This window comes from Elgaria multicarinata, chromosome 4 (genome assembly GCF_023053635.1).
Source record: "Elgaria multicarinata webbii isolate HBS135686 ecotype San Diego chromosome 4, rElgMul1.1.pri, whole genome shotgun sequence".
Classification (NCBI taxonomy): Eukaryota; Metazoa; Chordata; class Lepidosauria; order Squamata; family Anguidae; genus Elgaria; species Elgaria multicarinata.
The window spans coordinates 58,845,372-58,872,022 of record NC_086174.1 but is presented as its reverse complement, the minus strand read 5'-3'; the positions used below and the strand labels follow the sequence as shown (position 1 = coordinate 58,872,022).

Below are 26,651 nucleotides of genomic sequence, written 5' to 3'. Positions count from 1 at the left end.
CGTTGAGCCATGGGTTGTTGTTGAAATGCAGCTTGACGTGTTGGATGAACCCACCTGTGCTAACAAACCATGGTTTATTCATCATGAACTCATGAAGAGAACCCATGGTTTGTTGTTGGGTTGTGAACTGTGGGTTACTCGTAGTTAACAAACCATGGTTTCTTAGTGCAGCTGGATTCACACAACACAACAACCCATGGTTCAACAACAATCCACACTCAATCTATACTCGACCTTGAGTTTGGGTTGTTCTGTTGTGTGGATGCAGTCAACAGCATGATAGTAAGGAAAAGACAAGATCATTGTTCTGGAAAAATTGGTCAGAATGAGAAGTTTTCTACTGAAAACCTGAAGGTTTTGAGAAAGGTTATGGCATCAATGAAACATTTATTAAGAGCCAGTGTGGTGTAGTGACTAAAATGGTGAACTGGGAGTCGGGAGATCTGGGTTCTAATCCCCACTCAGCCATGAAAACCCACTGGGTGACTTTGGGCCAGTCACAAGACTCTCAGCCCAACCCAACTGACAGGGTGGTTGTTGTGAGGATAAACGGAGAGGAGGAGGATTATGTACACCGCCTTGGGTTCCTTGGAGGGAAAAAGGTGGGATATAAATGCAATAAATAAAAAATAATAAATATTTTTTTAAAAACCCGCAGGAGAAATAAATTATATTTTTCTCCTTTATTCTGGAACTATGCTCATAGTTTGCATTGTTTTTATGTCGTATGCTATGTTGTGAAGGCTTTACCTTTCAAGGCAACCTAAAAATAATTTTATTTAAATAATTAAATAAATGCTAATTACAACAAGTCTACCCATTTCTTGAAATTAAATAGAATTGGGGAGAATGCAATATGAGTCTTGATATTTTCTGTTCCACTTAGCTTCAATAAAAATTCAATGCAATACTTGCCTCTTCTTCACTGCTATTATCTTTTTCTTTTTCATCTTCCTCCTCCTCTTCTGCTTCACTACTGGAACTTTCCTCTTTCAACTCAGTCTTCCAGGTACTGGGAACAGTTCTGTTTTTATGGAATTCTAAGGCTTGATCAAAAGCTGTAAATGGAATTGCATTTATTATATTGAATGGCCCAGTTTGGATGATCAAATCCTGGATTCATAATGCATTTGCTTTGGACACCCACATGCAACCCCTTTGCCTAATGAGCAAGCAAGCCAGGAGGCCAATTAATCATAACTTACAGTCTATGGTTAAGGGCTTCCAAACAAACCAGAATATGAAACAATGATTTAAAGTTGGCTTCCAAATCCTGGCATGTTTGGATTCTCATTTGGTTGTAACAGATTAATTGAGCCTTCCCTTCATGAAGAAGGAGTAAAGCAGAAGAAAAGGGCAAGTGTGGGGGTACACAAAGCTCATATATACCCTGCGTTATTAAGCCAGGATCATATTGTCTGAATGTGGCCAATGTCAAAAATTAAGCAGCTTGGTAAAAACACAGCATAGGATCTAACTGTGCCCTAGCACTAGAGTTAATGGCATTGCACTAGCATAAACCAATGCTTGTGCAATGAAACTAGTCCTTGCTAGAGTGATGCGGCAAAGGTGCAATATAGCAGCATGGCTTTTAATTGGTACTAATAACAGGAAACAAAAGTTTCCATTACTTAAAGAAGTTAACTAGCTACCAATTTTCTGGGCACTATTCAAGGTGCTGGCTTTGACTTCGAAAGCCCTATATGGTTAGGGACATGAGCATCTGAAGGACCATCTATTTCCATACAAATATACCTGACTATTAAGATCAAAGGCCTCCCTCAGAGTGCCCCCATTTCTTGAAGTGTGGTTGACAGCAACGTGAGACGGGGCCTCTTCTGTTGTGGCACTTCATTTATGGAACCTCCTCTCTGTCCAACAGCCATGCAACCTCTGAGAGCTTTCACATGCCTGCTGAACACACAGCTATGTGTACAGCCTTTTGCTACCACTGTTTCTAAAACTGTTTTGAAAGCTTTTTCTATTGATGCTTGTCATTTATGATGTTGAAATTTCTTGTTCTTAATTTAATTATCTTTTAATAAAATTTCTGTAATGCCTCAGAAATTATGTTTGAGACATGGGGTATAAATATTTTAAATAAATAAAATGAATAAATAAATATAACTTCTGTTGACCACCATTTCCCTCTTCTCGAATATATCAGTTTAGGGGAGAATCCAGCTGAGCCAACATGCTGACAAAGGAGCTCAAAAACATTTGCAAGGTTTACTCTATGTCTGCCTCTACAGCAGAAGCCAGAGAGTAGCCATGTGGTTGTTAGGTGGAGAAGCCAATTATAAGAGAACTGGAAAACATTTCCTTTTCTATTTCAAGGTTATTCATACCTTGTTTCAATGCAGCATCAGGTTTTGATGATGAATCACTAATTTCTCGAACATCTTTCCTTGGTACTGAAGAGCTAAACAAAAAAACACACACACAAATGTTTAAGCATTTATGCTTTGGTCATGGGATTAATTTAAAGAAAGTGATTTCTTCTATTATTAACTATCCATAGATCAAGAATCCATTTTCCATATAAAAGAAAAAGGAATTTAAAATCCAAATAGTATTTTGATAAAATTATATCCACAGCCATTACATTCAATGTGAGTCTAGTCAAGTTGTTATGCTGCTAGCTTAGCTAGAAGCATCAAGAAGATATTGATATATAGACTGAGGATGTGAAATTATATATACATACACATACACACACACAACCAGCTCCTGATCATAGTTAACAAAGGTTAAGATCCAACTGAGCTGGAAATCCAGATTGATTCATAATCATCCAACCGCAGGCCATCCCAGGTCCATTTCCAGAGCAGGTTTAATTCTGTACAGGAACTTTTAATATAAACTTGCTATGAACAGAAGTCAATGGGAACAGACAATGTTGTCAGTGGTGGAGCATGAGTTGGTGCCTATAAGCGCAATCCCATGCATGTCTTCTCAGAAATGAGTTCCATTATGGTCAGTGGGATTTATTCTCAGGTAAGTATCTGTAAGATTGAATCCCATGTTTCCAGGCCATTGTTATGTGTTTCATTAGTTAAATGTATAAATCAAAAAGGGCAAGTTATGAATAAAAGTAAGTGAGAGAACCGACAACATTCTTACCTGGTGAACTTCTGTTTTTCTCAGTTATGACGACATTCCTAGATGAGTTAGATCCTGCCTCTGGTACCAGGAAGACAGGGCTGAAGAGCCATTTCCTGAGAGGCAGGAACAACCCACAAACCTCCAGGAAGCAAAGAGTCAAAAAGGAACATCTGCAATAGACACAGTAACTACGATAAGGTGGCCAAGACCACCAGTGAACAAAGGAATACAAGAGGGCTGAACCGAGACCTTGTGGAACAAGAAATGCAAGGGAAGAAATGACCCCCAAACCACGTACTGAAAAAACATGAATATGTAGAGCAGAGTTCCTCTAACTATGGTTCGTGGACCACTGGTGGTCCACACAGTTCATTCAGGTAGTCCATAGAAAGGCTGTGAAACAGTCACGAATATCTGTACTTGGCCCTGTACACAATTTTTAGAATATGGTGCTGGTGCAGTCTACTAATTTTCCCTAAAATTTCATTAGTTAAAGGAGCTTTTCTCAGTGGCTTGGCCTAGGCTCAATGATTTTCATTACAGAACACTGGTTCTGATCATGATGTCACTGCTTAAGAAAAAACCCTATTACAATATGAGTTATATATGTACTTTGATTTGTAGAACTTTTTTTAAAATTAAGTGGTCCACTAAGATCCCAACCAATTTTCAAGTGGCTCAAAAAAGAAGTTTGAAAATCACAGGTGTAGAGAAAAGACTGTAAGGAATCACGATCTGAGTAAATGACATGGGTGAATGGAATGTCTCCCTAACCACAAGAAGAAGAACAGTTCACCAAGTAAGAACTTTGTTTTCTCCCCTTCTGTCTAGAAGGATATTCCTAGATGGAATGTTGAATGCTGTGAACTCATGGAAGCGAGAATACTCTGCACCCAAATACATGAAGATACCAAGTCATAAGACTTTAGATCAAAGGCTGTCCCTGTCAAGGTATCAGTTGCAGTACCTCATAGAGCTATAAACAGCGGTCCATTTGTTCCTCTACAAATCTCAAGAGGGGTTCTTTCCCAAGAAGCTGCAGAGGTAGCATCCCTTACTGAATTCACTAGAATACTTTGTGAATCATGCAAAGTAAGAAAGGGCAATGCACTTCTTCAACCAGCAAGAAAGGATAGCAGTGGAATTTCATTTTATTTTAAGGGAGGGGTGCTTAAAGGAGACAAACATCCCTGTGTTTGTGCAAGGGCCTACTGTGATCCACACAAAATGTGAGAGGGCATAATAGAGGAGTGCCACTATCACTAAGTGTGGATGGATGAAGACAGAAGAATGGCAGAACCAACTCATGTGTCCTCTGGAAGGCTGAATGAATCTTGGGGATAAAACAACAAATCAGTATGGAAAATAACTGCCATATTGAAAAATACAGAGTTCAGACTTTACAGGAAGGGCTTCAATCTCTAAAACCCTATGTGAGGAAGTGAGTACCACCAGAAAAATGGTTTAAAGGATGAATAACTTAAGAGAAACAGCTCCCAGGGCTTCAACAGACTACAGAGGAGTCTTAAGAACACAGTCAGATTCCAAGACTGCAAATTGGAGGCTGGAGGAGAAGAGATCAGAGAGGAGGAATGAAGGGACTTCTTGGCAAGAGGGTGAAAAAAAATAGGGTAATCTCCAGATACTGCAATGTTAGTGCCAAAGTTTGTATTTTTAAGGTGTCCCTGCCTTTCAATCTTCAGGCAATCAAAGGAAACGAAGTTGAGGGTGCAGAAGAAGATTTTGCTTAAACAGATCCAAGAAGCCATGGGTCCTGGACTGAGTGAGCCACAAAGTCTGAAAACCAGGGGTGCCTGGGCCAATAAGAAACACACCCATCTCCTTCTCCCTAGACACAGCTTTATCTAGAGGTTTTTTGGAAATCTCTCTCTCTCTCTCTCTCTCTCTCTCTCTCTCTCTCTCTCTCTCTCTCTCGGGGAGGGGGGGAGTTTTTGAAAAGTCTTTCAGACCATTTACTTTCTTCCCTAGAGGGAGAATTGGATCACAAAGAGGCCACAGATGGAGATTAGAATCAGATCAATGGAAAACTGAGAAGAGGAGAAGGAGACAGACTCTTAAGCTTTTTACAGGCTTGTCCTCGAACACTCTCATAAGAAACAACACATCCATTTTAAGGAGATAGACAATGAGCAACTGGTAAGGTAATGGTGAAGACACATGTTCCCGAACATGGCCTCTCAATGGGATATGGTGACTAGCCTGATTCTTTGATCTTCTACCACTTGCGTGAAGTCTGCTCTGGGAGCAAGCCCTTTACTCCACTGGCGTTCTCTAGAATATAAGGAATAATGGCCATGCTGCTGGTGACTGCTAGACATCCCTCTCTTGTTCCAAAAGCTGTTTCTTGTTTCCCCCTGCCCCCATGCTTTGGAGAGCTCCACAAAAATACTGTGTGTCAGGCAGGAAAATAGAATGGAGATTGGTAGGTATTTCCTGTCTCTCAGGAAACAGTGCTTCAGCCATGCCTTCCTGGTCCCAGAGGCAGGACCTAACCCATTTAGGAATATTCTCCTAGCCACAAGGGGGGAAGAATTATACATAAAAACATAAGAACAGCCACGATGGATCAGTCCAAGGGTCCACATAGTCCAGCATTCTCTTCAGCCAGCTGCCTGTGGGAAACCCGCAAGTAGGACATGAGCGCAAATGGCACCCTCCTGCTTGGGTTCCCCAGCAACTGGTATACATAAGCAAACTGCCTCTGATACTGGAGGTAGCATACTGCCATCAGAAATAGTAGCCATAGATAGCCTGTTGCACTGATTAAGCATGTAAATGCAAAAGCAGACTGTTTAGAAACATTCAGTCATAAAACGAACTTTGACTTAAAGAACAAGTCTGTTAAATGGCTATCTTTCCACTCATACAGCAGCATAAATTTGCAAACTGTTTCTAACACATATGCTATGCACTCTATACCATTTTGGCATAACCAGGGTGGATAACACGATAAACAATTGGCTTTTGCATCTTGTCACTCCCCATTATTGGCATGTGTAAAACAGCTCTGCATCTGGCCATCTCTGTCAGCTACAAATTCTATAAAACAGTTAGATAAATAATAACTAGGTTGAGGATTTCCACTCACAATTTGCCATCCTTGAAAGAACGAACAAGAACATTATCCTTTTTCACTGCAATTTCATCACTACAATCTGGACAAACCACCTGCATAAAAAGAAAGAGAATATTTAAGTCCTCTCAGAGTGTACCAAGTATTCGGGGGGGGGGGGAATTCACTAAAGCTGTTTCTTGCTCAGATCCTACAATGCACAAATATTGGTGCTCCAGCCATGGATGCCCACCAGAAAAATCTACTCCTTTGAGCTTTTTGGAAATTGGAGAGAACTTGGGGGGGAGGGATGTTCTACTGTGCCACAAATGGATGCAGAGCTGAGCAGAGGGTCTCTCATTCGGCAATGGAAACAGAAGCAGTAAGAGAGACTGGACTCGCAGTGCTTTTGCCTTCTCCAAAGTCCACTGCTAAATGAGAGAAAAGACATGCGCACACGCCCTTTTTGGACACCTGCATGCAGAGGATTGAGGGAGGAGTCTTTTACCTCACTTCACACTGGGCTTCAGAGAATCAAACAAGCAGCATCCCTTCAAGCTGATTTCCCTTTCCCTGGTGCAAAGAGAGAGGAGGCAGAAGCACCTTTCTGCTGCTGCTGCTCCAAAGCCCAGCATGAACTGAGACACAACCTTCTCCCTCTTAACAGTTTTCTGGAAGACTCAGGAAAGGAGAGCGGTCAGAAATAATGGCAAGTTGGTAAGCTATGCTAAAATTTGTGCTCCTCTTTTCTGATCTGATCTCAGGAAGAGTTTAAACTGCTGAGCAGCTCCAGTAATATATAATCTACTGCAACATTGTATCAATTGAGCCAATAATTAAATTATCTTATTTCAAATTGGCACCTTTTTCTTGATCCGACCCACTGCCATTTGGCTAAGTTACAGAGTTATCTATTATAAGTCTGATCCTTATGTAACCTTCTTCCAGTTCATAATCAAGTATTCTTTCAAGCTTCTATAATATGAATAAAATAGAAGAAGCGAGGTAGCCTGGAGCAGGCAGAGACCATTAGAGCCTGCTTCAGTTGGACCCACCACACACACAGGGCTAACTGTCATCTACATCCTGTGAGGAAGAAGAAAGAGCTGTTGATCTGCCCCTCCATTGGGAGATGACAGGACGGAGCAGGGCCTTCCCACCAACCTGAACAGTCTCCTTAATTTCTTTTTATTTTCTCCCTCTTCCCTCCCCATCCCATTTTCCTTGTGTGTCATGTCTTTTTTAGAATGTAAGCCTGAGGGCAGGGACTGTCTTCTTTACTGATCAATTGTAAGCCGCTCCGAGAGCCTTTTTGGCTGAGGTGCGCGATAAAAGTACTCTAAATAAATAAATAATAAATAATAGAACAAACTTTTAAAACCTTATTAAGGGACTATTTTTCTGGACTTCAAATAATTGTCTATGCCTTAAGTGAGCAGGAAGGGACCTGCAATTATTCAGTCACTGCTGGTGCCTTAAAATTGGGCCTGGTGGCATGAGCAACTGCCCCTTACGGGTACTAAAACTGCCCAGAGAAGAGTAGGGAAGATGCTCTGCTTAGACCTTGCTTACTTGCCCGCCTCCATAGCAACGTCTTCCCAGCCTTAGTAGCACCGAAGTCGCTGATTTGACACAGTCCCTTTCCCCCATCCTCTACCAGTGACTCCTCCGCTCTTGCTGCTGCACAATAGCTAAGAACGTAACATGAGCCCTGCTAGGTGAGACCAAGGGTCCATTTAGTCCAATATTCTATTTGTAACTATGTCTAGCCAGATCCTTTCAGGAAGCCCATACGTGGGGCATGAAGGCAACACTGTGTTCTACAGCAACTGGTTTACAGAAGTACATCAATTCTGAATATGCAGTTTCACCAATCTAGAAGTTTCATGGAATAAGACAGGAACAATGCAACAATGCATTAATTGTTGCCTTTGCCCTTTCAAACCCTTCTTCGTTGCAGCTGGGAGTTGGACCAACAGCAAGGAAATTAAGAGGGATCATGAAACAGTTGAAAAAGAATAATTCTATTTTACTCTACAATATACTCTATCTTATTATATATACACTGATTTGGAATGCCAATTCCTTATCGGGCGTTAGACAGTACCATTTCATAGTAGCATGGGCTTTATGAAGTTGGCATCTCATATGTACAAATAAACTAGATATAAAATAATCTGACCTTATTTGTCAATATGACCAGAATGATTTCCAGGGCTACATTATGTTGTTATTGTTTCTCAAAACAAAGCTTCTAAATCTAAACAGAATAAAAGACAAACACTTACCAAAGCTGGGAACCAGAGATTTTTCTTTTTATCCGCACTAACATAGTCTACGCATACAACTTTTCCTAACAATTCATCAGTTTGTTTCCTGTCATCTTCATCTTCGTCACTTGAGGATGAGGAAGATTCTTCCTCTGGGCTACAAGAAAAAGAATTATCACGTTAAACTTTACTGTTCAGTTTAGAATTCTGATTAAGGGTCAGCAGAATGTGAAGGGGGGGCAAAACTCTCTCTCTCTCCATTTAAAGTGTATTAAGGGCCCTTTCCAAATCAGCCCTAATTCCAATGTAATAAATTATATTGCTTTCAAAATAATGCTGTCTCTGTTTGCTTCTCACTTATTTTACTGATGCTGTGTTTTAACCCTGTTTTATATGGCTATTGTTTGGACTTCTGAGCCACATTGACATCTTTGGTTAGAGAGGCAGGACATAAATTGACTAATGTAAACTAATCTGAAGCACTGACAATATTTCTTTGAAATGTTTACTGTAGTCAACAATCTTAACAAAAATACAAGTTTCTATATACTATAAAACATTATTTCTAGATAACATACTGTGATGCAGTCATGTGCATAGCCAGCCTACCAAATGATCAGTTGACCTGCAGTAGTATCATGTGGGTAGGCTTTGGGTTATGCTCATCATGTGGGAAAGACTGGATAAAATATAGGAAAAAATGTAATTTTGTGGTGAAACCAGTTAATTTTGTGGTGAAGTCTGTTAATTTCAAATTCTGTGTAGTGAAAGCTTTAATTTTGTGCAGTGAAAGCTGTTAATTTCAAATTCTGTTAAAAACAAACTCAATATCATGCAAGTGGACATCTGCTTGTACAATGGAATTTCCTCCTTCTCCTTTCTCCCTTGCACCCCACCTCCTGAAATCTGCACCAGAGGTCCCCTAACCCTCCAGAGTAGATTTAGGGCGGGCTGCAGAAGGAGGAGATTTCTATTCTGCCAGGAGTGCGCATTATGCTGATGGGCAAATACAACTGGATACAAGGAGAGGGAATAATTTTATCTACAAACATGGGAAGAACACAGATGAAAGAACATTAAAAAATTTAACAGTACCATTTACAAGAGTTAAAACCTATGTAGTATCATATAAAAGCCATTATCTAAGTGCAAGCATTCAAATTACATTTGACAAAAATATTTCAGAGTGGGTGTTCCTTGTTCATGCTACAAAGTAATTTTTTAAAATCTTTTCTCAGTGTTTTGCTGAATGGAAACACCCAAGCAAAAGTAAAGTTTATTTTAATACATGTTTTTCATTATATTTGTATTTATGTATCCATTTCAATGTTTGAGCTGCCAAGTTAGAATCCAGAGCATTACCTTTCTATCACCTTGCATTGTTTTTAATAACATATAACCTTTTAGCTTTAAGCAGACGATATTTATAGCCAGATGGAACAAATGCAGAATAGAAGATAATGCAATAAAAACATACTTAAATAAAAAGGGTAGCCTGAGCCAATCCCCAACTACTAGACCTTACCACCCCCCATTCATTAAAATGTTTTAACAGAGTCTGTAGTGGCGACAGAGTGCCGAAAGGGTCAAAATTACCTTGCAAACAATTTAATTTTGACCCTTTTAGTGCTCTCAAGCCACTATGGACATATTATTTTTTTAATTTATTTTTCAGCATCCGTAAGGATCAGAGTGTGTGGAGAAAGTGAAAATGCCACCCAGGCCTCCCAAAATTGCTCATCCCTGTTCTAGATGTTGCAACACAAGCATCCTGTGCAAGATACACAAGACAAATGTGAATAGTTCAGTTCTATTCACTTATATTTTCATTAGGCTACAACTGCAGTTCTCCCGCACAAAACAAGAACCTGCAGTCACCCACTGAAATTGAATGGCAGTAGATTCAGGACTGACCAAAAAAGAACTTCTTCACACATGCATAATTAACTTGTGGAATCCACTGCCACAAAATCTAGTAAGGCCATTGGCTTAGATGTCTAGATTGATTGATTGCATTTCTGTACTGCCCAATAGCCAAAGCTCTCTGGGTAGTTTATACAAATGTATGCAAGATCGATGGCAGAGCCTCCATTTTCAGAGGAAGTGTGTCACTGAATCTCAGTCGCTAGGGTGAAAACAGTGGGGGAGGATTGTTGCCTTTATGCCCTGCTTGTGGTCTTCCCAGAACAAAACTGCTGTCCGCTGAGGGAAACAGTCTGTGGGACTAGATGGCCCTTTCAGCAAGGCTCTTCTTCTGTCACCCTTAAGCACAAGAGGTCAGCGGTGGCCTTGCCCTACTGTTCCCAACCTTACCAGAATTAAAAAAGCTGTTAGGCTCTGCTCCTTTTCTGCACAAGGACTTCACAGCAGCAATTTCAACTTGAAGTATGAATTATATGCTACTTCTTTTTATCAACTTCAAATAATCTGCTGAAAATTAAGGTAACAACACATTATAGAACTATTAAAAAAAACTTACATGTGATTAGATCTCCTTCCTCTATTTGTTTTCTTTCCTATGACTGGAGTCCCAAAATGTTCAGGGTTGGTAAGAGGGAGTTGATCTAGTGTCTGTTGACAAAAGCATTACAATTTGAATTGTTTCAAGAAATTTCACTAACCAAGTTTGTCTGAATATTAATAAATATATTGAACTAAAAAGTAAACCTCTGGAGTAGGCTCTATCACTCACACAGCCCAACCTTGTAACTTATTTCGTATTTTATTTATTTCTTAAAATATTTTATGTGTGTCTATTATGTGTGTCTATTCAGTAATAAGTGCCTTTGAGTTCAATGGGGCTTACTTCCAGATAAGTGGGTATAAGGTTGCAGCCTTAATGCCATTCCTTGTTACCAGTACTTTGTAACCCCCAAAGTATCTGTTTCTCCTTCAAGCACATTTTTTCAAGATAACCTGTGGTCTACATGGGGCATTTAGATTTTCAGGCAGTTTGTTAGAGGACTGGACATTTAGGAAGCGCTTTCCAAAGCACTAGACATTTACAAGTTCAGCACTCTGCCCTCAAAAATACTTAGCAACAGCTTGGAAACAAATTTGCAACAGATATATCACACATCCACACCCCACCCTCACTTAACTTGTCCTTCCCCAAACCCAAGATGCACTGCTCTCCATGGCAACAGCTGCTCCCTGCAGTAAGACTAAGTATCATCAAAAGGAAATAACGAAGAAGCAAGATAAGGCTAGGCTCCTCGAGGTACATTGAATGCAGAGCATCCTAGGTACCATCCTGGAGTACCCTCAAAATAACTGCTTCTCATTGTGCTAAATTGAAGTTATTTGGTTGTTTTTTGATTAAAGAAAACACTTACTGAAGAAATCCCAGATAAAATGTGAAAGGGAAACATGACACGAACTGCACAGAATTAGTATCTGGAAACAGATGAGGAGGGGCTGTTGCCCAGTGGCAGAGCACCTGCTTTGCATGCAGAAAGTCCCAGGTTCAATCCCCGGCATCTCCAGGTAGTTAGGAAAGAATCCTGTGCAAAATGTTGAATTTGCTGCCAGTCAGTGTTGACAATACTGGGCTTGATAGACCAACTGTCTGAGTCAGTATAAGGCAGATTCTTATGTTCCTAGATTAAGGGCACAATCATCTCTTGATAGTCGGCAGCCTCCGAAGTCCGAGACTGCCAAGTAACTAACGCAGGGCAGCCAGAGGACACAGGTGAGCCTCGCCTTTGTGCTCCAGTCACCTGCGTTTTCCCTAGGTGATTTAACTCTTCTAGATGCAGCTTCGGGGAGAGAAGGAGGCTGAGATGTGCATAGGAAGCTGCCTACAGCAGATTCCGTGGTCGGTGTGAAGAGAACCGCACTGGCTATGAGGGGGTGGCAAGTGAAGTTTCTGGGCTCCAAGGTCAGAACCCAGAAACTGCAAAAGCCTATTTCCCCCAGACACTGGCTAGGGGACATAGGATTGCACCCTAATGCTGCAATCCTATACCCATTCTTCCTGGGAGAAGGACCCACTGAATAGTTATTTCATCATTCATTTATTACATAAAGAATGCTCGGTTTTATCCTGGTTGTGCTTTTATATTATATTCTTATACTGTGTTTTTATACAATTATTTGTTTTATTCTTTGAGTTGTTTTCAAGGTTTTAATTTTTGTGAACTGTCCAGAAAGCTTCGGCGGTATAGAAATGCAATAAATAAATAAATAAATATTTTCTGTTCTACCCTTTAGTCAAAGCTCTCTGGGTGGTTCACAAAACAAAACTTCAAGCCATAAAATACAATAGCATAGGGATGCTGGAGAAATGCGCCGCAGACCGAAATGAGACTGGATTCAAAAGAATCCAACCCACAGATTCTGCAGCAGACTGGCTCCACTCACCTCCGGGTTCTTAGGAGTTCACACAGGGTGGCTCTATAGCTTTCGAAAACGGCTGCAATTTACGTAAAAGTAAGTACTTTACAACCACAAATGGCATAAAATACAATATTTATAGCTGTAATTTTCCTGCGATCATGGTTGTCACCTTCAGCCTATTGCTCCTTTGCGAAAGCAGGAGAGCTACCCTGCGAACAATGGCGGCCACACCAGGGCTCTAGGAAAATCAGTAGGACCCTAAGAGGCCCGGATTTCACAGTGGCAGACCCACCCCCAGACCAGACATGAGGAGGTTTGCCCATTCCTACAACAGCATAGTAAAGCATAATCTAAAAACCTTAAGTTTAAAACAGAGTAAAAACAAAGTCAACATAAAGGCCTTCAATGATTTAAAAACACATTAACACAATTTTTAAAACTGAAGGATTAAAAAGCCTGGGAAAATAAAATAGTCTTCAACTGGCACTGAGAAGACCACAAACTAGATGTCAGCCATATGTATAGGATTGCTCTGTAAAGGGAGGAACTGAAAGCTCTAGCTCTCATTCATTAATTCTCTGCTTTTGTTACCAATTTTCAGGTGACAATTTATTGGCTTTGGAGTTACTTACCAGGTTACCATGGTGTAATGTATACACAGGATGTGCATTTTAAGTATGAAAAAAAATCTCACCTGATATCATAGTTAACTAATTAGTATGATTTACTGAACATCCTGACATATGATTCAGATGTAGTTAGATATTTGTTTTATCTTGATTTACCCTGATGTGTTTGTATACTTTTATCACACACTGATCTGGTTGAGACAACATGACAGCCCATTGTGGGCTTATTTACCTATGAGTATCTGTAGCGTGTGCTATCTGCCATTATGAATAAGCAAGTTCCAGCCCAGCCATGGCTTGTCATGCCATCTGAACCTGAACAATGGGACTTATTTAAGGGTTAAACAACCCTTGCATAAACAACGGATTCTTTAACCTTCAAATAACCCCCACCACCCAGGTTTAGACACAACAAACCACAGTAACCCTCAGGTGGGGCTTGCATGACCATAATGGTGGCCAACACTCACCACAGCTACTCACAGATAAATTAAGAACATAAGAAGAGCCCTGCTGGATCAGACCAAGGGTCCACCTAGTCCAGCACTCTGTTCACACAGTGGCCAACCAGCTGTTGACCAAGAACCCACAGCCAGGACCTTGGTGCAAAAGCACCCTCCCAACCACGTTCCCCAGCAACTGGTGCACCCAGGTTTACTGCCTCGAATACTGGAGATAGCAACATTAACTCATGATGGACTGTCATGTCATGCGAACTGGCCCACTATCATCACTGAATTCAAAAAATTTAAGTATCATATTTGTTAAAACATTTATTTTACAGATGGTTGCTTTTCTTTGCCTCATTTTCCATTTATGGAACACTAACCCTGAAGTAAAAGATACGTTGGCTCAAGCCATGAACAACTGAGCATATTGTTCATTATTTTCAGTGAAGCAGTGTTGTAAGTGTCCATATTTCCTTTTCATTAATTGCTGGGTTAACTTGAGAGTGTGCCAAATTTCAATAGCATAACCAGATAAAATTCATAAATGCACAGATCTAGAAAACCAAGGCACTGCTGATCACACATACTTACTTCGCTTTCAGCAAAATGTCTTTCTCCTTTTAGGCAAAGGGAAGACCGTCTAAGAGTCTTCTCATCTCCATCATCAAATACTGTTATCAAAGGTAAAAGAAAATGTAAAAAAAAATTGTGCCGTCAGAATTTTTTTTAACACACCTTGCCTTATTGGGCAAAAGGCGGGATACAAATAACAACAACAACAACAACAACAATAATTTATTTATTTATTGCATTTCTATACCACCCAATAGCCAAAGCTCTCTGGGCGGTTTACAAAATTAAGACATATAATAATATAAACTTTCAATTAAGCATAGAACCAAGTATGCCCTGTCCTGATAATTTCAACAAGAATTAAAGCTAATTATGCTTTGGCTGCATTCAAATATGGTAAAGGCTGGGTGCAAATCTATGACAATCTATGACAACAGTGTGTGCAAATTAAAAACAAATGCATTGAAAAGAAGCCTAATTTCTAACTTAATGCCTAGTGAAATCAATCACTATGCAAGGCCTAATAATTCTTCAAAACATCAGTGGCTAAATAATGAGTGACAGGCTATTTATTAAAGCCAATGGACAAAAGAAAAACAGGAAAACTCAAGGTGTACTGTTTCACTTTAACAAAGTTTTTGCACATTACAAGGAAATCATTGAAAACTACCAAGCCCAATTTGTGAAGTTTTTGAGAGTTCAGCTAAGTTTGGTATTGACATTGCAATGGTACATTGCAATGTTTTGTCATCTGGTAATATTTTTATAGAATTAAAGTTAATTGCCAGGAGCCAAAGCACTAAGCATGTAAGGGCTTTTCAGGTTCCCCATTCTCACTGTAGCTCTCCCAGGTGCGCCAAACGTAACTCGTGATAGTCAGGGATACCACTGCAGTGGAATTTGTCTTGGTGCAAGGTGATGCATCCAGAGGGAAAATCAGCAAGCCACCTTTGCATGCATGGAAAGGGATCTTGACAACTCAATCAATATTTATATCATGCAATTACACTGTACGTTAACAGCATTAAAGAAACCCAAATGTCTTACAAATGACTTGTGGACTTGCAGTGAATTTTGAAGATTAATTGTAATTCCAATTTATAAAACCTTACAGCTTCCAAAATCAAACCAATACTCTATGGAGTCCATAAATCTATCTTTCAGACTTTCAAAATAGTTCTATGTATTCTGAAAATAGGAGTTACTGAAGAGTGAAGAGTAGATGACACAAAATACCTCTGATTTACAAATGTGTTATAATTTAACAATACATTTCTGTATTTACCAAGAACTCAAATACTGTGTTTACTAGGCTGAAAACTTTCACTGTGAAGATATTTCATAACAACTTAAAACCTCCTTCTTGAATAGTAATAGCCACAACAAAATCAGAATTTGGGAAAACTCAGGTACAAATTATGTTTTCAGTGTCCTTCACCAATAATAATTCTCCATATTGGTCAGTCAGAGGCTTGAGCCTTTACTTTATCATTCATTCTTGCAAAAAAAAAAAAAGACTAAGTTTCAATAGATAAAGCAAGGTTACATAAAACTCCTGTAATCTAAAATGGTCATTGGGAATTATATTCTAGATAGTTCTGCTCTGTAGATGTTTTCCTTCTTGAAACACTCGGTTAAATTACAGGGTCTGTTAAATGACAGTAATAAATTGTGATTTTATATTTTTTTTTATCACATCTTGCCAGTATGCTGAGGAGTTGATTCCCATATTGCAATATCCTTCTATAGGCTTTTGAAAGAAAGGCAAAGTCCACCATTTAAGGTCCTCTGAGGGTTATCTGCTGCGACTACCTAATATGAAATTAGACCTTTTACTTTGCCGCCCCTCAACTCTGAAATGACCTGCCAATTGGAATGTGTCTGCTGACCTCTTTGAATGTTTTTAAGCAGGAATTAAAGACTCTGTTATTCTGGCAGGCTTTCCCTTTTTAGTATTCTTATTTCTCTTTGCTGATTGTTTTATATGGCTTCTAAGCTATATTCTTTTTATTGTAGGGGTTTTAAAAACTGTTTTTAACTCTGTATGTTGCCCAGAGAACTTTGTATATAGGGAGACTATAAACTGAATAAATAAATAAATAAATAAATTGCTTAAAATTGAGCATATCCTTTCAGATTAAAGCTATAACGTATTACTTTACCAAAAATTCCTTGAAATTAAATTGTCAGTTTCATACTGAGATCAGATAATTTGTTGTGGGGGGACAAATCATCATACTGAAGATTCTAAATGAAGGACCTTACATGGCCAAAATTTGGTTTCGACATGAGTTCTGGTTAAAAAATAAATAATCCCCAGTGTAGATTTTCCAAATCCCCATAGACAAAGAGTTACAGTAATTTATCTTGGGGTGGGGTGGGGAGCTGCATCTGAGAAGTAGAATCTAGCCTATGAAAATTCATGCCACACAATAAGTCTTTAAGATTACCCAGGACTCCTTGAAAAACTGGTCGTTCTTCCTTCATTTTTGTTATAAATATATCTTCAACAGAAAATTAAAATAAGTATCCCATTGGTCAATTTCTACACTTTGCCCACATTTTGTGGTTTTCTCAGAAAACAGCAATGTAAATGTTGTTTAATACTGGAATGTATATAAAACCTATATATTTCTTTTCTGTATGTGAAAATAACAGTCTTAAAATAGCACTTGAAAGGGAAGAAATCCCTATCAAAAGCTGTGGAATGAATCTCAGGTTAAAAGTAACAAATATCATCTTATATAAAGCCCGAATTACGTAACCTCAACTGACAAAATCTGTTTTGATAAATTCATATCATATTGTTACACTATTGTGGTGGGACTAGAATTCACACACTTCGCTAATAAGCCTAGCTCTGAATTAATTTTTGAATTTAGTTACTTATAATATTTATACACCATTCTACATCCAATAAAATTCCTGAGTAGTAAAATTCCTGAGTGGTAACAAGGAAGGAAAAATAATCAAAATACAGCATTATTATCTTTAAATCAAATTATGCTAATAAAACTGCGGCTGGTTAGTTTGTTCAAATAAAAATGTCTTCAGCAGCTGCTTGCCTGACATCAATAGGCAAGGAGTTCTATAGAAAGGGAGCCAATATATTGAGGGCTCTACTCGGAATGGATTGTGTGAAGAAGTCCATGTGTACATGGAGTAGGGCGGGGGCAGTTCCCATACTACTTGACAAGATGCCCCGATACATGACAGAGCAACTGAAAAAAGACTGTTGGTCACTTATCGAAAAAGGGATTACTTTGTGCATGTGAAATAGTACATAAGGTGACTCTTAGGCACCACTTAAGGCAAAATCACTGCTCCAATTAAAGCTTTTAACTGTCCTTCCTGCCTTTGTACCTCAGTTTACAATGACAAGCTCATGAAGTACTAGGATCAGTGAGAACAGCGGAAATACAAAAAAAAACCAAGACACCTCCCACACTCTGCAGACAAGGCTAGGAAAGAAACAAAGTGTGTCAAAAATAGGAAAACTAAGCCCTATCAGCAATGGAACCAATTACCTAGAGGTCCCACACCAAAGGCATTCAAGATGCAGCTGGACATGTATGCTTGAAGGTAGGTTCCTGCACTGAGCAGGGGTTGGACTCAATGGCTTTATAGGTCCCTTCCAACTCTACTATTCTCAGATTCTGTGAAAGTAGCTTTAAAGGAATTCAAGACTAGGGTGTGGCCCTGATGCACTGTTTTACATGCACAAAGAAATCCCTTTTTCAGTAAGTGACCAATGGTCTTTTCTCTTGTACATGTAAACAGTACATCAGGTGGGACATACCAAAGCTTGACCCATGTAGGGTGGGATCCAAAAGAGTAGTAGCTGCTTAATGTCTGGGAAGGGCATGTTGCAAGACATGCTATCCAAAGGCTACCTCAGCAGAGGCACAGAAGCCAAGCTTATAATGTTTAATCAAAGTGCCAAGTTTGCCCAAGTAGCTGCCCTACAAATCTCAGGCAGCGATGCATTAAGGGAAAAAGCTGCTGAGGTCATGGCTGCTCTTGTAGGATAGGCAAAGATATTGGTAGGTTGAAACTACTTAATGCAGGAATAGGTTCTGCCTTAGGTTTGGTTCTGCCTATATAAACCTTCAGGACTCTCCTGACACCAAGGGAATGCCATGCCATTTCTGAGTGGTGCACAGGGGAAGGACAAAAAGTGGAAATTAGCTCTTGTTGAAAATGGCCACCATTATTGCCTTCCTTCATTCACAGAGGCCACATTGGAGGCGGCTTGTGAAGAACTAGGGGAGACTGCTGGGAAGACTTGAGAGCAGAAACAGACTTTTCTTTTGCTTTCCCCATAGCAAGTGGCAGAGCTGAAGGCACAAGGGGGAAAGGCCTGGCCAAAATGGAGAGGGGGAGACGAAAACAAAGGCAGATGTTTTTCTGGCCTAAAATCAGTGAATTGGGCTTTGAAACCATGTCTTCCCACTTGAAGTTCAATGCTCTAACCACTACACCACAATGGTTCACAATGAGGACTGAGAAGCTGCAGTAACACCAGGGTGGGAGCTGAGGAGACACGGACAAGCAGGAAGAGGACTTTTTCCCCCCACCCTAAAAAAAGGAATTGAAAAGGAGAACAGACAATACACAAACGGGCATAAGTTAGGGAGAAAATGGGTGGGTGGGGACAAGCCTGAATCAGAAGAAGGCAGAGAGCCAGATACAAGACCACTTCAGTGATGCAAAATCACAAAACTGACGTACAAAAGCAGGAAGGACAGTTAAAAGCTTTAATTGGAGCAGCAATTTTACCTCGAGCACTAGGTAGTGCCTAAGACCCACCTGATGTACTGTTTACATGCACAAGAGAAACAACTTTCAGCACAGCACAAAAAGGAATTCATGAGTACAAAATAGCCTTACACCAGGGGGTGAATAACGTGTGGCCTTCAAGATGTTTTAGCCTACAACTCCCTTCACCACTGGCTGGGCTGGCTAGGGCTGATTAGACCTTTAGCCTAAAACGTCTGGAGGGCAACATGTTTCCCACGTGAGCTTACACCTAAAGAAACTCTGGAGTTTTGAGTTTTTACTTTTCTAACATTTATAAATTAGAATCAACTTCTCATTTAAGATTTTTGACACATCAGTAGCATTTGACACTACTCATTTTTAGATCTACTGAATATGCATCATATTCTAGAATCAAAAATTAAACTTAAACTGAGCTAGTTATAGGCATGCTTGCTAACCTTTTTGCAAGCTTTGGGAACTAGGCCAAGGATGCTTACTTAGCCCTACACTTTCTCATAACTTTCTTTCATTCCCTTCATTTTGCCCAAATTACTTTGCTGCTATTCTTTATTCTTTTCTTCCCATTCCCATCTCCATGTCTAGTGTATTTTCATGTCATTAAGCAGCTTCTGTCCAAGAATATTGTTATACAGACACATATAGCTATCAATTAAAGTAATATTTTGAGAATAGAAAGTGCTTAAAAAACATACACCAGGCCTTGGTTAACAAGAAAGAAAATACATTGCTTTCTGACATGTAATTTTTGGATTGGTGAAAAATAATGTTAGTTTTTTTCCTTACCTACAGTGTACCAACTAGCATCTGTTAATTTGTTGATGACAGCCTCGTGATACGTTCCATCTGGATTCCTGACTTCCACCACAGTTCCTACCTAAAACATAAAAGCCACTTATATAAAAGCAGGTACTTAATTAGAAAATACTGAACATACTCTTTTTTATTTTATAACATGTTATTTCTATTTTCAGAAATCAATCTAATTAACTAAGTATTATGTGTACCTGGATTTCTGAAAAAAGGCCTGGAAAAGAACACCAGAGGACCTTTGGTGCTAAAAGTTCAAAACATGGCTTTAACTCAGTTGGGAGACACTAATTTTAAAATTACATGGCTTCCAAATTGAATATTAGGTATCTGGCATAAACTTGGTCAAAATTAAAGCTTTTTCACCACTTTGCATCTTCACAGGATAGGTGTAACATTCCATTGAATTAAACTAAATCAAGTAATCTAAATGCAGTAGTGTATGTCACATTCTTTCTTCCAGGCTTTTAATATCTTTGTATCAAGATCATATCTTTTAGAATTACTAGTAGGATTATTTTATAAAGGAAGAGTTTTCACTTAAACTAAGAACACGGTACATATTGGAGGGCAACTTCTACAAAATCTAATGATAAAATATGTCCTCTGGTGAAGTTCCAATGAATATTGCTTATAAATCAGTTCCAGGAAAAAATGGGGGATAGCAGAGTTTCTTTTCTGGTTGCAGAACCTCACGATTCACTGAATGTTAGTCAAGAGGGTGAAAATCTCCAGATTCAAGAAGTGCCACTTGCAGGACACAAGGGAGGGATGAAAAGCCATGATGTGATGTGAGCACAGAACATTTTGCAAGCCAGCTTACAGAGGTTGCGGTTTTTGCCATTCTTCTTCTTCTTCTTCTTATTATTTATTTATATAGCACCATCAATGTACATGGTGCTGTACAGATAACACAGTACATAGCAAGACCCTGCCGCGTAGGCTTACAATCTAATAAGTTGTAGTAAACAATAAAGAGGGAAGGAGAATGCAAACAGGCACAGGGAAGTGTAAACAGGCACAGGGTAGGGCAAAACCAACAGATTTTATCCTGGACCTGGAAAGATGATTAAATATAACTATGTAATGAATGTTCATGAAAATTTTCTGAATTCAAATGTTCAGAAACACTGGCATGTTTAATACAGGAACAAAATGAAAATCCAAAAATTGAAAAAGTACTCAGAGAAACAATCCAAAAAGTAAGGGCATTGTAGCAGTAGCACTACTGCTGATGGAATCTGCCATACACTACTGATTTCTGCCAAAGTGGACACCTAATAATGTGACTGTTCAGATGACTTGAAGTAGATTACACAACTGGCCAACATCCTGTCACACAAGTGTATTTATTTTTCAATAAAAGCAATAAATGGCAATGCAGGCATGTAGTATAATGTGCATAAAGCAAATACTAATTTATGAGACACATCTCAATATTTAGAATTATAGATATTGAAGTGTGAAAATAAAACAAACTAAACTTGGTCTGATTGCTAGTAATTCATAAATTCCACCATATAACTGTCATTTTGGATTATAGCAGAAGAACTTCTGAATTCTACTTAGAAATGGCGGATTTTAAAAAAAATAGATCAGCATGCCCAAATTATTTTTAAAGGCCAGGTTCTTAAAATTTAACCCCAAAATGCTGCCAAAAGGCACTTTTCAGGTATATTGATGTGCCTACTTACTACTTTCTTACTGCCAGCAGATGGTGAACAAGAGCTAATAGTCAAACTTGTATACTACAATAGGTGCCTAAAACAAAAGCCAGACAAATTCCTTAGTTCTGTGTCCTAAAAGCCTTAACTTGTATGCACTGCTGTTCCAACTCCTCGGCATCTCTGAGATGATTAAAAGAAGAGAAAACCTCTAATCAGTGTAAAAGCTCTTAGATTTTTTGGATGGGAGGGGAGAAAATCACCCATTTTAAAGCTTTCTTTTAAATGTTCCATTTAAAATTATCATGCTTCTTTTCATTCTTGCCTTTATGTTGTCTCTACTCTTATGCTCTCTGTAGCATTCACAGGAAAGGAGCAATTAATATTGCAGAGAACAAAAGGAAAGTCTACATTTTCTCCATCATAGGGACTGTGCTTGCTTTAATTTGTAATGGTAATGAGGAGACATTACTTACCACTCATTGTTTTCAATGAGATAATATATTTCTGCAGCGTGCATTTTGAATTATTAGATCAGCCGCAGATGCATTTTATTTACCAACATAAAATACACACTTCAGTAAGACAAGTGGTTATACCTATACTGCTTAGAATAGGGGCAACATGTGCCCACAATCCTGTTAGTGATACACGGTGAAATATCACCAGAATACATCATGTGCAACAGGTTCTTTGCATCACATTGTGCAATATTGAAAATGTTACCAAAAGCATTAAGGCAGACACTGGCTCAGTTCAGATAACACGTTTCTCAATGGTGGTTTTAGAACTCCACGGTGGAGTTGTTACACCAACATGGAGAAATGTGTTGTCTGGTGGGAAAACTCCACCCCACGGTGGAGGTTTTTTTTGGAAAACACTCCACGCTGAATATCCACACTATGCAGAGGAGAGTTTCTGCACAACCATTGTGTTGTGTGGCGGGCTCCGTGGACTTTTCCCACTGGGTAGAGTTCTCTGGCAAGAGTGACAAAAGGAGGGAGTGCTGCTCTGGCAGAGCTGCCGAGATTGTGTTTTTTTGCAGCAGTGGCTGATGGGATACCAGTGGGAGGACCAGGGGAGGAAAGAGGGCGGAGGAACTGTCAATCAAACATCACAATAGATTTTACTTAACTCCATGTTAGTCCACAGTCACACAACGATGGAGCTAGAACATATTGTGTGGGGAGTACCTTCTAAAAACTCAACCATTAGTGGAATTTTCACACTGCGTTGACTAATATGTTGTCTGAACTGAGCCACTATCTAGCTAGCGTGTGTTGAGTTGGAAAATAGACCTGCAATTCCTGGACAAGGTGTTCATAAGCTGAGATAGGACTGGCCTCTGTAAACTACTTACTATTCCAGATTAAACAAGGTGTGTAGTGCAATATAACCAGCAACTGTAAGTGAATCTGGGGACTGGGAAGAACTGCCAGCTGTGGCTGCAAGGACAATGGAAGAAGAATTCCTGACATCTGTAAATGCTAGGAGGTAATTTTCAGGTGGTGACTGGTGCTGAGAAAAGTGCAAATCAGCAGTGGGCGCTGGGGGTGGTGTAAGGAATACAAGACTGTGATGAGGAAGAGATGCACGGGAAGGGTTATTGCTGCACACTTCCTCCACATAACATTCCCACTCACCCTAGCCTGCTGAAGAAGGCTTGGGCATCCTAAGAGGCTCCTGACAAGGCTATGTGCAAACTATGCACCATGGGTTGCTCACATGTAGCCTAAATCTTTATTTACCAGAAGGAACAGCTTAAAGACACTGTACACAAATTGGGATCCAAAGAGCCCCTTGTGTAAACAAGAAGGCATTTCCACATCTGTACTGTGGCACATGCCAATGCACAACACACGAATTGCACTTCATTCTGTACTGCCCTCTAGCCCTTAAGAGTGTTTTTTCTTGGGAGTGGGGAAGAAGAAGATCCCAAAAGCCTGCAGTGAAAAGTAGAAGCCAGAAAAGTCCTGGTGCACTCTCAAACACCATGAATGGGTTCGCACAACCTGACAACCCATTATGAGTGACAAACCATGGTGGGTTGCCGTGTCATGTGAACCCGGACAGATTTCTGCAGGGTGGCTTGGGTGCACAAAGCCACTCTAACAGCCCAGGGCTTGTTGTAGAGCCCATGATGGGTTGAAGTGTCATCCGAACCTAGCAGTGTCAACTCATCATGGGTTGCAGACATTGGCAAGCGAGCTGCCCAGCAAGAGAGGCGGAAACCCCAGCCGCTCTTGAACAAGTGACAGCCCCTCCAACAGTGCCCAGCAGCACTTTGGCAGTAACTCTTTTTCATAGAGACTCTTTTTCAAAGAGATCTACAAGCAACCCCCTTTTTAGTCCCTTTCACACTAACAGCTGTCAAAATGCAACAAAATAATTTTTAAAAAGAGGGCATTCTCAGCTCCATTTTTGCACAAATGGCTAAATAAATGTATAACGGGGGTGCAGTTCCTGCAGTGAGCGGGTCTTGGTGGCAGACAAGTAGGTTTCTGCTGCCAAGTCCCCTGGGATATGTCCCAGGGCCAGCAGGAGGACTGAGGGGGAAGGAGGGGGAGAACAACCCATAGTGAAGCCTATCGTCTCTCGGGCTCACCATGGGTTGTTCAAACAACAACCCACACTGTGCGAACTGAACCTATGTGTGTGGTACTTTGGAAGCCAAACCATGTATTTTCAGAATCTATTCTAATCACTTACGTACTATGCCAGATACAAGTTACCTCTTCCTAAATTCTACAGATCAAAACAACTTAACCCCATTTTAATACTATGCAAACTACATTCTATCCTGTTTAAATAATAAATTTTCAGTTTCCAGAAAATAATTTTAATTCCTAGTAGTTAAATTGTTCAGTAAGTACATCTTTCATATACTTTACTATAAATATACTGATATGTCAGCAAATGCTTATTACTATGCAAATATATTACCTTTAAAGGGCCTTTTATGTGATCATCCTGAACTTCCACAGTTGTCGAATCATGCCTAAACGTTACCTAGAATACACAATTCAAAGGACAATAAAAGCAGTGCAAGGATAAGTGTAGCTATCATATTTTTGATCTTGGGTTTAAGCAGACTACAGAAGCTGCAGATTATGCCACTATCTGGCATATTTTCTCCTCCCACTCCTCCAGTTTGGAAGCACCCTATTCTGTAGTAGATTTTGTGGTAGATTGTAGTACTAAACAGCACGTGAAAAAGAATCTGAAATATTAGAATTGCCACCCATTTAAAAAGCTCAATTAAAAGGAACGTGGGGGGCTAATGTAAAAGATAGACTGGACTAGGACTGTGGAAACCTTTGTTCAGATCTCTGTTCAGCACGAAGTAGATTTGAGTTAAGTCACCGTCAGTCTAACCCAGAACCAAGTGCTGTAAGAATAAATGGGATTACTACATGTATGCTCCTACATTAGGTTTTTACTCATCCCTGTAATGGTCCAAGATTGGCATCCTTCAGAGACTGAAGCCTCCAGTGACAGTGATTCTGGGGAGAAGCCACTACCCTCTAACTCTGAGGAGTGGACTTCTGACTCCTCTAGTTACAAGGGAGGCCCTGGTGAGCAATCCACAACAGGTTCCCCTCCATCTCCAACCTTCATTCCTTAGGAGAAGTCAAAGGAAAAGGCTGCTGGCCCTTTAACAGCCAGATGCTGCACTGGCCTGACTATAAAAACCTGCCAGTTGCTCTCAGAGTCTGCCAGAGTAACTTGTTAGTTCCCTAACTCCAGGATTGCTGACTTAGTTCCAGATGTGACCCAGCCATCTTGATTACATTGAGCCTCCTGCCTGAGCTGTTGCCAAGGACTGACAATAGATTCCTTGATGGAGCACTACAATCCCACAGAACTTGGATGTTTTGAGTGGGATCATCAAGACAGTAAATGTTTTATCTAATAAATGAAACCTTAAGGGCTGGCAACCAATTATATGATTAGAAGATTGACTCATTTCAACTTAAGTGATGAACTAAACTGTTTAAACAAACAGTACCAAATCTCCATATAGGAGATATTTTGAAGAAAATGTTATGAAACAACTACATCTATGTATGTTCACAGTGACACTGCAAATTTCAAGTCCTGTGAAAGCTACCCAACTGGACAGCAGCAACAAGTTTGAATCAAACTGAATGTCTCTCATCTATCTGTGATCCCTAATGCATATAGTTAAAGCCCATTTGGGATGACAGCAGGTATAGCTAGCCCATTACTGAGAACCATGTTCTAGCTATGAAGTGATATGCCAAAAGTAAACATGTTGGAAAATGCTGGCACTATGGCCCAACCCACAAAAACCCCATTCTATTAAATGCACGATCACATGCCTATGAGTTAAAGTTAAACAATAAAATATACAAATAGGTATATATTGTTGTGCAAGCATAGTTTAACTGTTTTAGTCCATCTCAGTAAAGTAGTGAGAGTCAGAGACATGGATGAGTGCCCTAACAATCCAAGTCCATCAATTCCCACTTTATGTGCAGGAGTATGCAACCACCATACAAAGTAGAGAACAAGTGGCAAAAAGAACTAGTACCTGGTATACTGTATTTAAGGATTTGGTTAAACTTCAACATATGGTAGAGTTGAGATCAATGGGTTGGAGGGGGGAATCTCATCTCAAATTCTCATGACACCGTTTTGTTTGCAAAAATTCTAATTTATGTCTTCCAGATTTGATGGTTACAATTACACATTTTAAAATGTGATTAATGAACGGTTAACATTTTGGAGTTACTGCTAAAAAACAGCAACCCAATGCTAATGTTATACTGGTGCTGCTTTCTTTTGGTGACCACCACCTGAATAATCTTAAACTGTTATAAATTCCCAGCTGATAGCTGGTTAATCTATTAGCGGGGGAGAGCAGCTGGCCACTCAATCTTAGGGAAGAAGTTTTCCTAGTTCTCCCTCTCTCTCAGAATAGCTCACCATAATACTCA

The 26,651-nt window shown here is 39.7% G+C and overlaps 1 protein-coding gene across 4 annotated transcripts in view; it reads right to left on the bottom strand.

Annotated features, from left to right (window-relative positions):
• Positions 1–26,651, bottom strand: part of ARID4B (AT-rich interaction domain 4B) — a 107,093-nt gene that overhangs the window by 38,660 nt on the left and 41,782 nt on the right. For all 4 annotated transcript variants that reach the window (XM_063124351.1, XM_063124354.1, XM_063124355.1 and 1 more), the window contains exons 4-11: positions 24,634–24,699; positions 20,003–20,093; positions 14,456–14,535; positions 10,928–11,019; positions 8,467–8,605; positions 6,215–6,294; positions 2,349–2,422; positions 912–1,058 (exon numbers count right to left, since the gene is read on the bottom strand). In XM_063124351.1, coding sequence (XP_062980421.1) covers positions 912–1,058; positions 2,349–2,422; positions 6,215–6,294; positions 8,467–8,605; positions 10,928–11,019; positions 14,456–14,535; positions 20,003–20,093; positions 24,634–24,699 — 769 coding nt within the window. The remainder of the gene's footprint in view (positions 1–911; positions 1,059–2,348; positions 2,423–6,214; positions 6,295–8,466; positions 8,606–10,927; positions 11,020–14,455; positions 14,536–20,002; positions 20,094–24,633; positions 24,700–26,651) is intronic.